Source organism: Bombina bombina, chromosome 1, assembly GCF_027579735.1.
Source record: "Bombina bombina isolate aBomBom1 chromosome 1, aBomBom1.pri, whole genome shotgun sequence".
In the NCBI taxonomy this organism is placed as follows: domain Eukaryota; kingdom Metazoa; phylum Chordata; class Amphibia; order Anura; family Bombinatoridae; genus Bombina; species Bombina bombina.
In genome coordinates, this window is record NC_069499.1 from 750,974,323 (window position 1) to 750,994,003 (window position 19,681).

The 19,681-nt window shown below is 38.8% G+C and overlaps 1 protein-coding gene across 1 annotated transcript in view; it reads right to left on the reverse strand.

The window, feature by feature from the left end:
• Positions 1–2,819: 2,819 nt before the first annotated feature.
• MCTS1 (MCTS1 re-initiation and release factor) overlaps positions 2,820–19,681 on the reverse strand; it is a 71,085-nt gene continuing 54,223 nt past the window's right edge. Inside the window, exons 5-6 of the mRNA XM_053699284.1 lie at positions 19,285–19,352; positions 2,820–3,031 (exon numbers count right to left, since the gene is read on the reverse strand). Of these exons, the coding sequence (XP_053555259.1) occupies positions 2,950–3,031; positions 19,285–19,352 (150 nt within the window). The 3' untranslated portion in view covers positions 2,820–2,949. The remainder of the gene's footprint in view (positions 3,032–19,284; positions 19,353–19,681) is intronic.

A 19,681-nucleotide genomic window follows, 5' to 3' on the forward strand; every position in this document is an offset into this window, starting at 1 on the left:
ACTCCCAAGCCCCCCAAGGTCTTATGTTTCATCATGGTTACATTAGAGATTCTGGCCATCTTTTTCCCTCCCATGACCGTGGATATAATAGAGTACAGGCCCGGACCAAAAAGAACTTTCCCCCTAAAAATGGAGGGATAGTAATCTATACTAGGAAGTCATGTCAGCAGACCACAACTTTAACCACAGAGCCCTACGGGCTAGAACAGAAAAACCTTGGCATTCAGGCAAAGAATCTGCGTATTTGCATCACAGATTAATTAGCTACCCTTAAGGCCTTTATTCGTTCCTGTATCTCCTCGAGGGGAGTCTCCACCTTGACCATAGCTGATAGAGCGTCACACCAATAGGTAGCAGCCCCAGCCACCACAGCGACCGCCGCTGCCGGTTGAAAAACGAACTTCATGAGCTGAAACATCTTTCTCAACATGGATTCCAATTTTTTATCCATGGGCTCCTTGAACGAAGAGCTATCTTCGAGCGGGATAGTCGTGCGCTTAGTGAGCGTGGAGATAGCACCATCCACCTTAGGGATGGCCTCCCACAGCTCAAGCTGAGAGTCAGGAACAGGGAACAGTTTTTTAAAAGAAGTAGAGGGAGAAAAGGACGAGCCAAGTTTCTCCCATTTGTTCTTAATAATATTAGCCATCTTAACGGGACCGGGAAGGTCTGAGACACCACCCTGTCCCCATAAACCCTATCTAGTTTAGGGATTGAAGGTTCCTCTGGTAGTTTCGGTTCCAGAACCTCTAACATAGCAAGCACCTCTTTCAACAGAAAGCGCAAATGCTCCATCTTAAACTTAAAGTCTGGCTCCTCCACAGCCGGAGGTCTAGATGTCGCCGATTCCGACCCAGAAAGAGCGTCCTCCGAAGAGTCGGAGTTGTCTTCATCAGCGGATATCAGAAACATCCAACAGAGTAGATGAACCCGGGGACGGATAGCTATGTTCCTCTTGCGCTTAGCAGGTCATGGCAAGGCATTGAAAGCCGCAGAGACCGCCATTTGTAACTGCTCAGAGAAATCTGGCAGCCAAAGGGCCCCTCCCGCGGGAAGATAAGTTGTGGCCTGGGGAGCTGCATGTGTATTTGGAGATGAATGTAGAGAACACACCTCATGGGACGGAGAACCCTCAGAGGTGGACGGCTCAGTTGTACTAAATATCTTATTCTTTTTAGATATTGCAATATTATCAAAGCATGTGGAAAATAGTTGAGCAGGCGGATCCACCGGAACCTCCTCACAATAAACACAGGAATTAGATTTGGTTAAAGAGTCCTCCATAGCTTGCGCTTTTATTACGGACTAGATAGAAATTAAATGGCACCTTTATACCCCAATGGCCAGGCACTCACCACCTCCTATGACCCGGACCACAGAGAAAGTTAAAGAGGCAGTCACATGGAGTGCCATGCAGGACCGCCCCTGCACTAACGAGAAAACGTGCCAAAAAAGGCTGCACCGATATCTCTCTAAGGAAACCCGATTGTTCACACATTGACAGAGCCTCACCTCACACATGTCGCAGCATTAAACACAAAGAATATTATAAATCCCCCCTGTTCAATAATCCCCTTTCCGGGGATATTAACCCTTGATTCTATACAGATAAAAGGAGACCCGCTGTGACCCTGTCTTCTTGCATTATCAAATGTGTATAAATGAAACGATCTTACCAGAATCTATGCTGTGGAACAGGAACACAGCCTTTAAAGTGAGACAGGGTAGTAGCATCCCTCCTGACATGGACTTGAGTGCAGAAAGCAGGCAGCGAAACTCGTCAACGCTGAATGCTTATGAAGCTGTTAATCTGAGTCGGGATGGTTTCGCTGAAAGACTCTCCCTGCATCTCCGGACTCTGGCTTTCATCCAAGCTCTCACTTAGAGGCTGACAGGACTACTTAAAATCCAGTCCCATTCCGAAGAGTACTACCCTCCATAAGAGACTACTCTGAATCTTCCGACCCTTCTTTGCCAACCTCCTGTGACGAAAAGCAAAGAATGACTGGGGGATGAGGGAAGTGAGGGAGATATTTAAGCCTTTGGCTGGGGTGTCTTTGCCTCCTCCTGGTGGCCAGGTTCTTAATTCCCACAAGTAATGAATGAAGCCGTGGACTCTCCTCCCATTAAGATGGAAATATAAAGTACTTACCCATGGGCACTCTGCCACTGGAAGAAACCAGTAGGAAGCCAAGACCAGTGCTGAAACATAACAGCAGAGGAACTGGAATATGAGTATAGTGACGAACCAAGAGGAAAGAAACAATTCCCTGCGACTCTGTGGCAAGGCTTGTGACTAAATCCCAACAGGTGCAATATATGTCACTACCAATACTCCAAATACATCCCTCCAACAAGCAACTGTACTCTAAAGGAAAATGGACCTCAACTCGATCTAAAAACCCCTCTGACTGAAGAATCTGATGCAAATATTCGTTCTTCACCACCTCCAGCAGAGACAAAGACAAGACTGAGATATGAGTGAGATGGGGGGGGTTCCTATAGCTCTTGGCGTTTGGAGATCTTTACCTCCTCCTAGTGGTAGGGAAGAGTAATTTCCGAGGTATAATGGATCATCGACTCTCACCACCTGTATGAAAGAAAGTGTTCTTTATCTCTGACTCTGCTTCATCATGCATCTTCCATTTCTTTAGTTATTTCTGATCAGTTTCCCAATGTGACTTCCATAGAATACCATACAAATGTAGACAAAATGTGTGTGCAAACCCTCATACAATTTTTCTAATATAAAATTCATTAAGAATAAATGATGCCCAGCAAAAGCAGTGTTGGCTCAGTTACATGAAATATACACAAGCTTATGTTTTAATAGATTTATTCAGTAGAACTTCAGAACAGACTTTTGCATTCAGCCACACAGATAAAAACGAGTATCTTCAAGTAATCAACAATGAATCCAAGTGCTCCTCATTCCAATACAAAGTGCTGTCACTTGTATGTTTTCATGTGCCACAAACCATCATTTAAATAATGAATATTTTCTATGCCAATTCCTTTATTGACCTTTTCACTGTGGGAGAGAAAAAAGAAAAAAAAGATTATTAATTTCTATATTTTTGGGGACAATAAAGTAAGTAATCAAGATTACAAAACAAGTTAAAGGGACTGTAAACAATCATACTTCTTACACACTAATTAAATTTATAATTGTATATAGATTATATATATTTTACTGTGCAGAGTGTAAGCGAAGCATTGCGATTCTGTATAGAGAACAAGTAGGATTGCAGTGCGCATGCGCACGTCAAGAGGGAACGCGCGCTGTGAAGAAAGGAGAAGACGGACGTTCGATCGGCTGTTGGCTGCAGGGGCTATGACGGTAAATATATTAAAAAAAGTTTTTTTAGCAAGGCGGACAGAAAAGGCTATTTCGGCAGAAGATATTATAAGTGTGTTTAACGCTTCCACTGCGCTTTTTCTCTGCATAATAATAAATGCAATATTAGTTTATAATTGGATAATACATGAATTTAATTAAACAAGGTTTACAGTCCCTTTAAAGGAAACTATATAAAAAACAAAACAGCAAAAAAACAACTTTGCACGCATGTACAATGTCCATTATATTTAATTTAAAAAGGGACACTGACCATTAAAAGGGATATGAAATCCAAATTTTTTTTTTCTTATAATTTTGATTGAGCATACACACTTTTAAACAACTTTCAAATGTCAAATTTACTTCATTCTCTTGGTATCCTTTGTTGAAGGAACAGCAATGCACTAATGCAAGCTAGTTGAACACATTGGGTAAGCGCCTCACAAGAGGCATATATGTGCTGCCACTAATTACTAGAGTAACATGAGCTGTCTTAGGACAAGATTACAAGTGGAGCGCTAATTTATCGCGCGCATAAACGGGCAAATTCACCCATTTACGGGCACGCGATAAATAACCAGCCATTACAAGCTTGCAGTAGCAATTAGCGCTCAAAATATTAATCAGAGATCAGACCTTTTTAAATGTCCCCCAAAATAAATTGTGTAGTGGCTATAATAAATTTTAAAAAATTAGCCACTTTTTGTTGCACTAAGCAGTTTTTAGGGGTTAAAGTTGGCAGGTGTGGGGTGTTAGAAAAAAAAAAAGGGCACTGAAAAGTGCCTTTACATTGCTGTCACATTTGCGTGCGCTGGTGTTACTTAGTGGAGCGCAAATATTGCCCTTGCGAAAGCAATACTTTGCGCTCCACTTGTCATCTGGTCCTTCGCGTTTAATGAATGTAAGAGAAACAAGCAGTCTGTTTTGCCCATGCTAAGAGCTTGTCAGCGCCCTTGTGCTCATTTTGCAAGAAAACATGTAAGTTTGCTGTTTTTTATGCATTCTTTCTTTTTAGGTTTACTTTGATTTAGCATATTTGTTTTTACTTAAACAGTACTGTTTCATATCCCCTTTAAACAGCGAAATGTAAAATAGGACTTTTATTAAAAATTTTTTTTATTTTTTTAAAAAAGGGGGCGGAGCTTACGGCAGGAAGTACATGGCAGGAGCTCCTGAATTATTTTTTTAATTATTGAGGTTTCATTTTATATTTCTCAGATAATTAAGATGTTTAATTGGATTATGTGTGTTGGCTATGTCCAAGGATATATCTGATATGATTGAGTCCCTGCTCTGTTCATGTACTTGACTTATGTTCTCCAGCATAACCACAAGGAACCTGACACACTATGCTAATTCTAAGGCTCCTGATCTCTATTTGAAATAACTCGGCTAACTTTGAAATCTACACTGCAGATTCCAATCACTCATATTCTTGAGAGAAACTAGAACAAGTTCTGAACTTCTTATGATCAACAGCCCTACTCCTCTGGAAAGCCTTGCCTACAAACTACATTATCAATCTCAGATAATATAGTCACATGTCTGTAAACATGGATAAACAATTTATGCAAACTCTTGAGGGATTATTATCTGCACATATGCTTCGCCTTGAGAGGGAACTTTGCAGTGCACAAAAAGGTCCTACCGAAACTCTGCTAAAGGTGCAGCACCAGGGACTAAATGTAGCCATCCTGCCTATATTAACTGAATATGGGGTAAATGAGACATGTATTGATAATGAAGAGATCGCCGGAACTGAACAGTTAGGGTCCGGAATCAAATTGGAGGCTGCAGCATCACATATTGGTGAGGGCCTATCTAGCAAATTGGGAGATGCTAAGCCGCACCCCCCACTCGACCAAGCCAGAAACCAAAGGTCCGTGCTGACACGCATGCTGCAACTCAATATTGGCTCCTTCTTTAGCAGGTGATAGTGTCTCATGTTCTCTAGTGATACCCTAGCTCCCAGATGCATGCTATATCTTTTTCTCAGTGTACAGACTACTCCTAACAGGATAGGAGATGCAGCAATAACCCAAATAGAATGGTTAATACCGTCCTATAACAGTTAATTGTAATGGTTCAACATCACTAGAGCTACCTAGTAGCTTTGCTTTTCTTAAGATGAAAACCCCATAACTTACTCCTCACAATAGGCCCAGTTAAAATAAAATATTGCCTAGGCAATGATGAAAAACCAATATTTATCCCTAAGTGAGCTTCCAATTATGGCCTTTTAAATCAACACATGACTCATTCAGAGCTTATATAGAAAGATTTGCAGTCGTTATATTATGGACCTTCCTCTTGCCAGACCATGGTTGGTCCCTCACTTATACTTGCAGCATATAAAATCCTACAAATGAGCTATACTCAGGCAGCACGACAACCTGCATTTATCTTACTTATCTGGTTGGCTGTTCGCTCCCTCCAAGCTCACCAATTTATAGCTTTCGGGCATTATCTCCCCCTCACCAATTCAAAAGCACTCTGGTATTAGTGAATTATAGCCAGCGACTTCATATGCGGTTTCTCTTGTAAAATACTACAAACTCCTCACATACTTATATACTCTCATACCTACCATATTAATATATTGTGCAACTTGAAATATCTAGAAAAGTAAAATCTGTTTATACCTGGTCTTGATATGGATAACATATCTTTTTGTGTACTCGACAATTCTTAAATTTACATGCTAACAATATAGTACCACCCTGATTGATAAAATAATACATGACACATCCTGAAACTACAAATGTGGATCAGGCCCCACTAAATCTGCAAAGACCCAATAAAGAGAAGTTCAATTTTAGAGCTGTACCCATCAATGTCATTAAGAATCACCTTAATAATCTAAAAATGAAAAACCAGTCTGGACCTGATCAAATCCCAGCAATGCTGTTAAAGCTCAGTGCGTTGGCAATTGCTAAACCTGTCACAACCCTAATTAATGAATCCTTGGTGTCTGGATACATACCAAAACTTTGGAAGACTGCAAGAGTAGTGCCTATCCATAAAAGTGGTGAGATAACCTTGGTTTCTAACTATCGCCCAATATTATTGCTCCCCGTACAAAAATCCTAGAAAAATGCATCCATACACAACTATGAGAGTATTACCAACAATCTATCTGACCCCTGATCAATCAGGTTTTCGACCGAATCACTTAACTACAACTGCCCTCCTAAAAGTTTGCACTGACATCCAAACTGGAATGGAGCAAGGAGACCTAACTGGAGCTATTTTCCTTGATTTTGCAAAGGCCTTTGACACAGTAGACCATGACATACTACTGCTCAAACTAAAAAACTCAGGTATTGGTGATCGTCCACTAACCTGGTTTCTATCATATGTATTGGATCGATCACAATATGTCTCCATTTCCGACAGCGACTCCCTCCCTCTCCCAGTCACGTGAGGTGTTCCCCAAGGTTCCATTCTTTGGCCCCCTACTATTCACATTTTTTTATAAAATGATCTGCCTAATGTCTGCAAATCCTCAACTGTACACATGTACGCAGACACAGTAATCTATGCAAACAAATCCTATCTTCCACAGCTTGAGGCAATGCTCCAAGACCAGCTGATCTGCCTAATGTCTGAAAATCCTGAACTGTACACATGTACGCAGACAACACAGTAATCTATGCAAGCAAATCCGATCTTCCACAGCTTGAGGCAGTGCTCCAAGACCAGTTCACAGAGGTAGAAAAGTGGATCTCAAAAAACAAAAAAAAAGATCTTTGGAACGGTACCTAAATTACACAAAGTACAAAATTCCCATCTATGCATCAAAACAAAATCAAATTGCACACTAACCGCAGTCCACTCTTTCAAATACTTGGGTATGTTGTTAGACCCCAATCTATCTTTTGACCTCCATTTAGAAAAACTTGCATCTAAACTTTATCCAAAACTAGGTGCCCTGTACAGAAACAAATCCTGCCTAAGCCCTAGAGTAAAGGAAAAGATTGTACAGCAAATGCTGATGCTAATCATGGATTATGGGGATGTAGTATATGCACCGCAAACTCGCCTTAATAAATTTAATACATTGTATAACTCGTTCTGCTGCTTTACGCTACAATGTAACTACAGGACCCATCATTGTGACATGCTAAAAGAACTAAACTGGCTGACGCTGGAATCCAGATGCACCCTCCATATTTCCTGCCTTGTGTTTAAGAGCCTTTCTGGGAAGCTCCCACCCTACCTGAGCAGAATGCTCTCCCCGGCTATTCCCACCTCCTATAACCTCTGATCCAGTACCAGCACATTATTTAGTCTGCCTCAATACACAAAGAAAGCAGCTCTATCATCCTTTTCCTACAGAGCACCACAATTATAGAACAACCTCCCACACACTTTCAAACCTTCCCCCAAGCCTAAAATCCTTTAAGCGATCCCTCTCTACATATCTAAAAACAGAATGCACCTGTCATGGTTGATTATATATTTCCTACCTATTCTATGTTACATTTTGTATATATTGTGTATTAATATTGTTTTTGTATTTTATTGTACCCTATTGTATAAATGCAATGTTTTGTGGACCCAGGAGATACTTGAAAACGAGAGAAATCTCAATGTATCTTTCCTGGTAAAATATTTTATAAATAAATAGTACACTCAACTATATATGGCATGAAACAATTTAGGTTTACCAGGTTTTGCAATGACTATAACTAAACATACATTATTTATATTATATGCCTCTTAAATGCTAACATATATACCTGTCAGATCCTGAAGAGATTTTTTATATATATATATATATATATATATATATATATATATATATATGCAATGTCTCCTCTATGCCATTTTTAGTTAAACGATAGTTGCACCATATTGCGCTCCATAAAAGGGTCAACCAATTCCTATTTACAAGTATTTTCTATAGGTCTAATCATTTTCTTCTAGTTACAATATTGCTTTATTCTTAATAATTTTGCTAGTTAGGTTACAAAAAATAAAATGAGGTTCACTATACGAGACACAAGAATGGTCTATTCTTATTTGACATTACCCACTATAATTTTACATTCTCTGCAATTTTAAATGTGTAATTTGTTGTATGGATATACGATATACTTTTCTTTTTATCTTGGTTGTCCACTGTGAAATTATTTTTTTCTTTATTGCTTATTTACTGCTTGTATGCCTTGATTTGAACCTCAATTAAAAAAAAAAAAAAATACATAAAGAACAGAGGGCGATCCCTGGAGTAACATACCCTGGCCCCCACTGAAATATAAACAAGTAAAGCAACAACAACAACAACAACAGCATTCCAATTATATTCTCAGAAAGCAAATCCTTCCATTAAAGGGACAGTATACTTTAAAACTGTTTTTGTTTAAAAAGAAAGATAATCCCTTTATTACCCGTTCCCCAGTTTATCATAACCAACACGGTTATATTAATATACTTTTTACCTCTGTGATTACCTTGTATCTAAGCCTCTGCAGACTGTCCCTTATCTCAGTTGTTTTGACAGACTTGCATTTTAGCCGATCAGTGCTGACTCATAAATAACTCCACGTGAGTGAGCAGGTTATCTACATAAAACACATGAACTAGCAATCGCTAACAGTGAAAAACTGTCAAATGCAGAGATAAGAGGTGGTTTTAACAGCTTAGAAATCAGCTTATGCGTCTACCAAGAGAACAAAGCAAATTTCATAATGAAAGATAATTGGAAATATGTTTAAAATTGCATGTGCTATCTGAATCATGAAAGTTTCATTTTGACTTGACTGTCCCTTTAACTCTACTATGTCTTAGATAAACTAGATGCACTCATCTCACATACTTTAAAGGGGCATTCTATTTTAAAAATGTCATGCTTTTGCTACACATACCAACTGTATGTGTTTAACCCCTTTGGGGGAGGGTTAAAGTCCAGCTTGTGAGTCACTGAAACTGCAAAATATGAAACAGCATGACCCCACCAATCACCTGTGCTCCAAATGGGACTTTAAAGGAACATTGTATGTTCTCCCTTTTAAATGCGTTTACAATGATCCCTTTTACCTACTGCAGTGTATTTAACGGTTTACAGTTTCTTTACCTATGTTACTTGAAACAGCTACATTTGCCTGTTTATCACCACCAATACGTAAAATAAGAGTAAAACTTTTCTCTGTAGAAAAGCTATGTAAACATTGGACAATATCCTATATTAATCCCCCATGTAGGAGGCAGATTGTGTATGTATTTGAAATAGCTGGTTGAGCTCAATAATAAGCAAATTAATACTTAAGACACCATTAGCAGGGCTTCCTTTACTTGCATGCCCAGCCCATTGTTAGGGGCATGTCTGTAGAACAATAGGTGATGGTTTTAATGAATAAAAACAGCTATTTCAAATATAAATAATTCAAAATAAACATGAAGGAACAATTCCCCATGTGTGTAATACTCTGCAGTAGATGTAGCAAGTAATTTGGAACACATATAGGGGAAACAAATTTTATAGTACAGTGTCCCTTTAAATGTGTGTTTAAGCCTTTGAGTGCTAAGCACTTTCCCACCTGGGTGCTAAGGTTTTCTTAAAGGGTTTTTTATTTAATATTTTTAAAAATATATATTTTTTACTTTTTTTTTTCATTTATTTCAGATCCCCAAGACTTACACTGTTGGAAAGGTTAGGCGATGACCTTTCCAACGGTGGATCTTAGGGGTCTGTAGCTGCTTAGATGCCTGAGATACAGGCTTTTAAGCAGCATGCCCCCTGCTCCTATATTTAACATTGCTAATGTTAAATAAAGTTGCGAGGTGACGTCATCACGTTTATTGTGCGTGACGTCACCACGCAAAACGGAAGCCCCGACGATGCCTTTCATTATACAGCACCGATCACCGGGGTAGGAGCGGGTGGGAGCCCCCAGATCTCCCTCAAGTTGGGAGAGTGCTAGTGACGGCTCTGAGCCGTCATTAGCACCAGAGTGGGAAACTCTGTGACGGCTCAGAGCCGTCATTAGAACTCAAGGGGTTAACTTCTTGGAGGTTGGACAGAGTTGGAGCCTCAACAGTGCAAAAATGACATGCTCTAATGCAGTGCAACAATCTAGAAGCTAGGTATTTTTTACTGTATATATCTATTTCATGTGCATACTTAGTCAAGATGAAAAACTATTGGGGTGGGAGGATGCTACACTAACTACCAGGCATAACTAAAAAACAATTACCATATTTTTTAAAATAAAAAAATAAAAATCTTAGAAATACAGCATAAAGGGAAATAACACAATATCAACAATAAAACTGTCCACACTTTAGAGAACTATTAACGCTTACATAGCTATAAAAGTGTAAGTATACAAAGTGTTCTCCACAGAAAATTTTGCTAACTGAGGGCAAGATTATGAGTGGATCGGAAACGTTTGTGTGCGAGCGATAAGGGGTTTATCGCGGGTGTTTGCGCTCATCTGGCTTACCGCTGGTATTATAAGTTGAAATTAAATGCAGTGCTTGAGCGCAATTGCAGTTTACGCTAAAATGATTACTGCAACTTCAGAGCTCTGGTTAACTGTTTTGTGAGACAAAAAAAGTGTCATAAAACACATCAAAAATAAATTTCTAAGTACAGTTACACTCATAACACCACTAATAAAAATTATTTTAAAAAAAAATATTGCACACAAAAGTTATAAGGGCACAAAGATATGAGATCTCATGTTAAAAAAAAAAAAGGGAGGCAGTTAAAGGGCTTTAACATTATATATATATATATATATATATATATATATATATATATATATATATATATATATATATATATATATATATATATATATATATATATATATATATATATATATATATATATATATACATACACACATACATACACACACACAGTAGGTATTGAAAAAAAATCACCCCCCACCTTGAAAATCAAATGTTGTTGTTTTGCAGCCTGAAATAAAAAAACACACAGTTTTTGTTTAACCAGTTGTAATTACTAAGTGCAACTTATAACATCCAAGTGAAAGATAAAAACACCAACATGTCAGACAAAAAGAAAATGCAATACAGAATCACTGAGTTGGAAAAAGGATAGTCCCTTTGTGTCAGTATTTTGCTGAACTACCTTTTGCTTTAATTACAGCCAGTAGTCTGTTGGGATATGTCTCTACTGACTTTGCACATCTAGACTGTGCAATATTTGCCCACTCTTTTTTGCAGAACTACTCGAGTTCCGTTACATTTGATGGTGACCGTTTTTGGACTGCAGTCTTCAAGTCATGCCACAGATATTCAATGGGGTTTAAGTCTGGGCTCTGACTAGGCCATGCAAGGGCATTCACCTTTTTCTCCTTCAACCACTGTGTGGTCATTGTTGCTGTGTGCTTTGGGTCATTGTCATGTTGGAAGGTAAACCTTCTTCCCATTGACAACTTTCTGGCAGAGGGCAGCAGATTTTCCTCAAGAATTTGACGGTATTTTGCCATCCATTATTCCTTCTACCCTGACAAGCGCTCCAGTGCCTGCTGCAGAGAAACACCCCCATAACAGGATATTACCTCCATGCTTTACTGTAGGTATGGTGTTATTTGGATGGTGCGCTGTATTGGATTTCCTCCAGACATATTGTTTGGTGTTGAGGCCAAATAATTCAATTTCAGTCTCATCTGACCAGAACACCTTTTTCTATGTGGCCTCAGAGTCTCCTAGGTGTGTTATGGAAATGCTCAGTCGTGACTGCATGTGGCCTGCCTTCAGGAGTGGCTTTTTTTCTTGCAACCCTTCCATACAAGCCACATTTGTAGAGAATTTGTGATATTGTTCTCACATGCACAAAATGACCACTCTGTCATAAATTCCTGCAACTGCTTCAGAGTTGCTGTGGGCCTCTTGGTAGCCTCTGACCAGTTTCCTCTTGGCTCTTTCATCCAGTTTGGAGTGACGTCCTGATCCAGAGAGGGTCTGTGTTTTACCAAATACCTTCCACTTCTTTATAATAGACTTCACTGTGCTTCTAGGCATTGAGAAAGCCTTTGATATTTTCTTGTATCCATCTCCTGACTTGTGCCTGTCCACAACTTAATCCCAAAGATCTTTTGACAGTGCCTTGCCACCCATAGTTGATTGTTTGCTTCAGTTGCACTACCAGGGACTGAGATGCTCCAGTAAAGATCTTTCTTTCATGTAATTGGCAAGAGTCCATGAGCTAGTGACATATGGGATATACAATCCTACCAGGAGGGGCAAAGTTTCCCAAACCTCAAAATGCCTATAAATACACCCCTCACCACACCCACAATTTAGTTTTTCAAACTTTGCCTCCTATGGAGGTGGTGAAGTAAGTTTGTGCTAAGATTTCTACGTTGATATGCGCTTCTCAGCATTGTTGAAGCCCGATTCCTCTCAGAGTACAGCGAATGTCAGAGGGACGTGAAGGGAGTATCACTTATTTGAATACGATGATTTCCCTAACGGGGGTCTATTTCATAGGTTCTCTGTTATCGGTCGTAGAGATTCATCTCCTACCTCCCTTTTCAGATCGACGATATACTCTCAATTTACCATTACCTCTACTAATAACTGTTTTAGTACTGGTTTGGCTATCTGCTATATGTGGATGGGTGTCTTTTGGTAAGTATGTTTTCATTGCTTAAAAAAACTCTCAGCTATGGTTTGGCACTTTATGCATTTATATAAAGTTCTAAATATATGTATTGTACTTATATTTGCCATGAGTCAGGTTCATGTATTTCCTTCTGCAGACTGTCAGTTTCATATTTGGGAAAGTAAACATTTTTAAGAAATGTATTTTTTACCTGGGGTTTAGTCTTTTTTCAATTGACTACTTCTTGTAATTGCGGGTATTAGGCCCGCGGGTGCGTCAAATGCTAAACTTTATTGCGTCATTCTTGGCGCGAAAAAGTAAGTTTATGACGCAACTTTGTCATTTCCGGCGTCATACGCGACGCCGAGACCTTTAACACGGCGGCGTCATTAGTGACGCAAATGTGTCATTTCCGGTAATTTTTGGCGGCAAAAAAGACTTTACGTTACGTTGTGCGTCATACTTGGCGCCAAATTTTTTTCATTATTTCAATACCCCTTGTTTGTTTGCCTCTTGCTTTTTGCTTTCAGAGGCCTATGCTATTGCATTTTTTCCCATTCCTGAAACTGTCATATAAGGAAATAGATAATTTTGCTTTATATGTTGTTTTTTCTCTTACATTGTGCAAGATGTCCCAATCTGATCCTGCCTCAGAAGTTTCTGCTGGAACACTGACAAATCTACTTATTTATTTAAAATAGAGTATATGCGTTCTTTATTAAAAGAAGTGTTAATTACTTTGGATATTGAGGTAACCAGTCCTATTGACGTTAAGTCTAATAAACGTTTAAATGCTGTTTTTAAACCTCATGTGGTTTCCCCAGGGGTTTTTCCCATTCCTGAGGCTATTTCTGATATGATTTCTAGGGAATGGAATAAGCCAGGTACTTCTTTTATTCCTTCTTCAAGGTTTAAAAAATTGTATCCTTTACCAGCAAAATCTATAGAGTTTTGGGGAAAAATCCCCAACATTGATGGGGCTATTTCTACTCTTGCTAAACATACCACTATTCCTATGGAAGATAGCACTTCCTTTAAGGATCCTTTAGATAGGAAGCTTGAATCTTATCTAAGGAAGGCCTATTTATATTCAGGTCATCTTCTCAGACCTGGTATTTCTTTGGCTGATGTTGCGGCTGCATCAACTTTCTGGTTGGAAAATTTAGCGCAACACGAATTGGATTCTGACATATCTAGCGTTGTTCGCTTACTGCAACATGCTAATCATTTTATTTGTGATGCCATTTTTTATATCAAAATTGATGTTAGATCCATGTCTTTAGCTGTTTTAGCTAGAAGAGCTTTGTGGCTTAAATCTTAGAATGCTGATATGACCTCTAAATCTAGATTACTATCTCTTTCTTTCCAAGGTAATAATTTATTTGGTTCTCAGTTGGATTCTATTATTTCAACTATCACTGGGGGAAAAAGAGTTTTTTTGCCTCAGGATAAAAAACCTAAGGGTAAATCTAAGGCTTCTAACCGTTTTTGTTCCGTTCGTCAGAATAAAGAACAAAAACTCAATCCTTCCCCCAAGGAATCTGCTTCCAATTGGAAGCCTTCCTTAAATTGGAATAAATCCAAGCCATTTAGGAAACCAAAGTCAGCCCCTAAATCCGCATGAAGGTGCGGCCCTCATGCCAGCTCAGCTGGTAGGGGGCAGATTAAGGTTTTTCAAGGATTTTTGGATAAAATCTGTCCAAAATCATTGGATTCAGAGCATTGTCTCTCAAGGGTATCGAATAGGATTCAAAGTAAGACCTCCTGTGAGAAGATTTTTTCTCGCACGCATCCCTGTAAATCCAGTAAAAGCTCAGGCTTTTCTGAAGTGTGTTTCAGATCTGGAGTCTTCAGGGGTAATCATGCCAGTTCCTCCTCAGGAACAAGGTTTGGGGTTTTATTCAAACCTATTCATTGTACCGAAGAAAGAAAATTTATTCAGACCAGTTCTGGATCTAAAAATTTTGAATCGTTATGTAAGAATACCAACTTTCAAGATGGTGACTATAAGGACTATTCTGCCTTTTGTTCAGCGAGGACATTATATGTCCACAATAGACTTGCAGGATGCATACCTTCATATTCCGATTCATCCAGAACACTTTCTGTTTCTGACATTCTCTTTTCTAGACAAGCATTACCAATTTGTTGCTCTTCCATTTGGCCTAGCAACAGCTCCAAGAATCTTTTCAAAGGTTCTGGGTGCCCTTCTATCTGTAATCAGAGAACAGGGTATTGCAGTGTTTCCTTATTTGGACGATATCTTGGTACTAGCTCAGTCTTTACATACTGCAGAATCTCACACGAATCAACTAGTGTTGTTTCTTCGGAAACATGATTGGTGGATCAATTTACCAAAAAGTTTCTTGATTCCTCAGACAAGGGTCACCTTTTTAGGCTTCCAGATAGAGACAGAGTCATGGACACTGAATCTAACAGACAAGAGACGTTTAAAATTGGTCGCAGCATGCCGGCTCCTTCAGTCTCAGTCATTCCCTTCAGTGCCTATGTGCATGGAAGTTTTAGGTCTCATGACGGCAGCATCGGACGCGATCCCCTTTGCTCGTTTTCACATGAGACCTCTACAGCTTTGTATGCTGAATCAATGGTGCAGGGATTATACAAAGATATCACAATTAATATCCTTGAATCCCAATGTACGACACTCTCTGACATGGTGAATAGATCACCATCGTTTGGTTCAAGGGGCTTCTTTTGTTCGCCCAACCTGGACTGTGATCACAACAGATGCGAGTCTTTCAGGTTGGGGAGCTGTTTGGGGATCTCTGACAGCACAAGGGGGTTGGAAATCTCAAGAGGCGAGATTACCAATAAATATTTTAGAACTCCGTGCAATTCTCAGGGCTCTTCAGTTCTGGCCTCTGCTAAAGAGAGAACCGTTCATTTGTTTTCAGACAGACAATATCACAACTGTGGCTTATGTCAATCATCAGGGTAGGACTCACAGACCCCAAGCTATGAAAGAAGTATCTCGGATACTTGCCTGGGCGGAATCCAGCTCTTGTCTAATCTCTGCGGTGCATATCCCAGGCGTAGACAATTGGGAGGCGGATTATCTCAGCCGCCAGACTTTACATCCAGGGGAGTGGTCTCTCCATCCAGATGTGTTTTCTCAGATTGTTCAGATGTGGGGGCTTCCAGAGATAGATCTCATGGCCTCTCATCTAAACAAGAAACTTCCCAGATACCTGTCCAGGTCCAGGGATGTTCAGGCAGAAGCAGTGGATGCGCTGACACTTCCTTGGTGTTATCAACCTGCTTACATCTTCCCGCCTCTAGTTCTCCTTCCAAGAGTGATCTCCAAAATCATCATGGAACAGTCTTTTGTGTTGCTGGTGGCTCCAGCATGGCCACACAGGTTTTGGTATGCGGATCTGGTTCGGATGTCCAGTTGCCTGTCTTGGCCACTTCCGTTACGGCTGGACCTACTATCTCAAGGTCCGTTTTTCCATCAGGATCTCACATCATTAAATTTGAAGGTATGGAAATTGAACGCTTAGTTCTAAGTCATAGAGGTTTCTCTGACTCAGTGATTAATACTATGTTACAAGCTCGTAAATCTGTCTCTAGAAAGATTTATTATAGAGTTTGGAAGACTTACATTTCATGGTGTTCTTCTCATAAATTCTCCTGGCATTCTTTTAGAATTCCTAGAATTTTACAGTTCCTTCAGGATGGTTTGGATAAGGGTTTGTCTGCAAGTTCCTTGAAAGGACAAATCTCCGCTCTTTCTGTTTTATTTCACAGAAAGATTGCTATACTTCCCAATATTCACTGTTTTGTACAGGCTTTAGTTCGTATTAAGCCCGTCATTAAATCATTTTCTCCTCCTTGGAGTCTTAATTTGGTTCTGAAGGCTTTACAGGCTCCTCCATTTGAGCCTATGCATTCTTTGGACATTAAACTACTTTCCTGGAAAGTGTTGTTCCTTTTGGCTATCTCTTCTGCTAGACGAGTTTCGGAGCTATCTGCTCTCTCTTGTGAGTCTCCTTTTCTGATTTTTCATCAGGATAAGGCAGTTTTGCGGACTTCTTTTCAATTTTTACCTAAGGTTGTGAATTCTAACAACATTAGTAGAGAAATTGTTGTCCCTTCCTTGTGTCCTAATCCTAAGAATTCTTTGGAGAGATCCTTACATTCTTTGGATGTGGTAAGAGCTTTGAAATATTATGTGGAAGCTACTAAAGATTTCAGGAAGACTTCCAGTCTATTTGTTTTATTTTCTGGTCCTAGGAAAGGTCAGAAGGCTTCTGCTACTTCCTTGGCTTCTTGGTTAAAACTTTTGATTCATCAAGCTTATTTGGAGTCGGGTCAGGCCCCGCCTCAGAGAATTACAGCTCATTCTACTAGATCAGTCTCCACTTCGTGGGCTTTTAAAAATGAAGCTTCAGTTGATCAGATTTGCAAAGTGGCGACTTGGTCCTCTTTGCATACATTTACTAAATTCTACCGTTTTGATTTATTTGCTTCTTCGGAAGCAGTTTTTGGTAGAAAAGTTCTTCAGGTCAGCTGTTTCAGTTTGATTCTTCTGCTTTTTTATTTAAGTTTTTTTCTTTCAAAAATGAAAATAAACTTATTTTTTTGGGTTGTGGATTAATTTTTTCAGCTTATTATGGCTGTTTTTATTTTTTATTCCCTCCCTTTCTAGTGACTCTTGAGTGGAAGACTCCACATCTTGGATATTGATATCCCATATGTCACTAGCTCATGGACTCTTGCCAATTACATGAAAGAAAACCTAATTTATGTAAGAACTTACCTGATAAATTCATCTCTTTCATATTGGCAAGAGTCCATGAGGTCCACCCTTTTTACGGTGGTTATGATTTTTTTGTATAAAGCACAATTATTTCCAAATTTCCTTTGTTGATGCTTTCTACTCCTTTCTTTATCACCCCACTGCTTGGCTATTCGTTAAACTGAATTGTGGGTGTGGTGAGGGGTGTATTTATAGGCATTTTGAGGTTTGGGAAACTTTGCCCCTCCTGGTAGGATTTTATATCCCATATGTCACTAGCTCATGGACTCTTGCCAATATGAAAGAAATGAATTTATCAGGTAAGTTCTTACATAAATTATGTTTTTCTTGATGAGCTAATCAATATGCCCACAGCTGATCACAGTTGAAGGTCTAATGGTTTTGTGTGTGCTGTTGAGAAGGTGATTAGCTACACCTGATTGAGTTTACAAGTAATTTTAGGAGGGGTGATCCTTTTTCCAACTCAGTGATTCTGTTTTTGAATTTTCTTTATTTTTGTCTGACATGTTGGTGTTATATTTTTCACTTGGATGTTATAAGTTGCACTAATTACAACTGGATAAACAAAAACCGTCTTTATTTCAGGCTGCAAATCAACAAAATGTAATTATTTTCAAGGAGGGTGATTCTTTTCAATACCCACTGTGTGTGTGTGTGTTTGTGTGTGTACATATGTATTTATGAATTTATATATGTATCTACAGACATGTATACACATATAAACACATAAATACATATGTACACTAAAAAATATAGGCATATATACAAGTGCATTAAAGGGATACTAAACCCAAAGTTTTTCTTTCGTGATTCAGATAGAGCATGTAATTTTAAGCAACTTTCTAATTTACTCCTAATATCACATTTTCTTCATTCTCTTGCTATCTTTATTTGAAAAAGCAGGAATCGAAGCTTAGGATCTGACCCATTTTTGGTTCAGAACCCTGGATAACGCTTGCTGATTGGTTATATATACCCTACACAGTTTTGATGTATACAACCAGAGGCTATGCACAGAACAGTAATGCCTCTAAATGGTTACACAGAGCAAAACTTAAGACAGATATAGGCACATTCTTTAAACACTACTGCCACACGGCATTGGATATACTTTTAAAAATGAGCCAGGGTTTAATTCATGCATTTTTTTATATTTATGTATTTTCTCAAATTTTTCCCGTTTTAGCGCTCTAACGATAAACGCAGCTCTCCCGCCCGCCATATTGTCTAATTGATTGCCAGATGACAATTCTTAAAAGAATACAAAGGATTAGTTATTTTAAGAATCGTCATCTGTCAATTAATTAGACAATATGGCGGGCGGGAGACCTGCGTTTATCGTTGAAGCACTAAAAAGGTAAAAATTTGAGAAAATACATAAATATATATAAAAAAAAAAAAATTATTCCTGGCTCATTTTTAAAAGTCTATCCAATGCGGTGGGGCAGTAGTGTTAAGTTTACATTCACTTTAAGTTTGCATGTTTACCTAACAAGCATAACATATGCACACACTGTTTGAATTTAACCATAAGCACATTCCAGCTGGAACAGTTTTTGGTATATATAATGTAACACTTACATGTCATCTGCAGACATCTTCATAACACCTACACAAAGAGCATGTTGCTTTCCTTCTGCCATTATCGCCTGTTTGAACCGCTAAGGAAATTGACAATAATGGTAAGATTACGTATGGATAAAATTAGAGAAAGAAAATATTTTGAACCCAAATTGTATTGTGGAAGATGAATTGCATAATTTATTCAGGTGTACATGATTTCACTGATGAGAACAATGCACACAGGCAGATAGCTTCCATAATAACTCATTCAACATTAAAAAGCAAAACAGCATAAAAAATATTGTAAAGTAAATATTTACTAAGAATGAATAAGAAAGACAGGTATCGCCAATTTATTTTAATCCCCAGTGCTTTTTTCTATAATGCTCCAAGTTAAAAAATTAAACTCATGTTA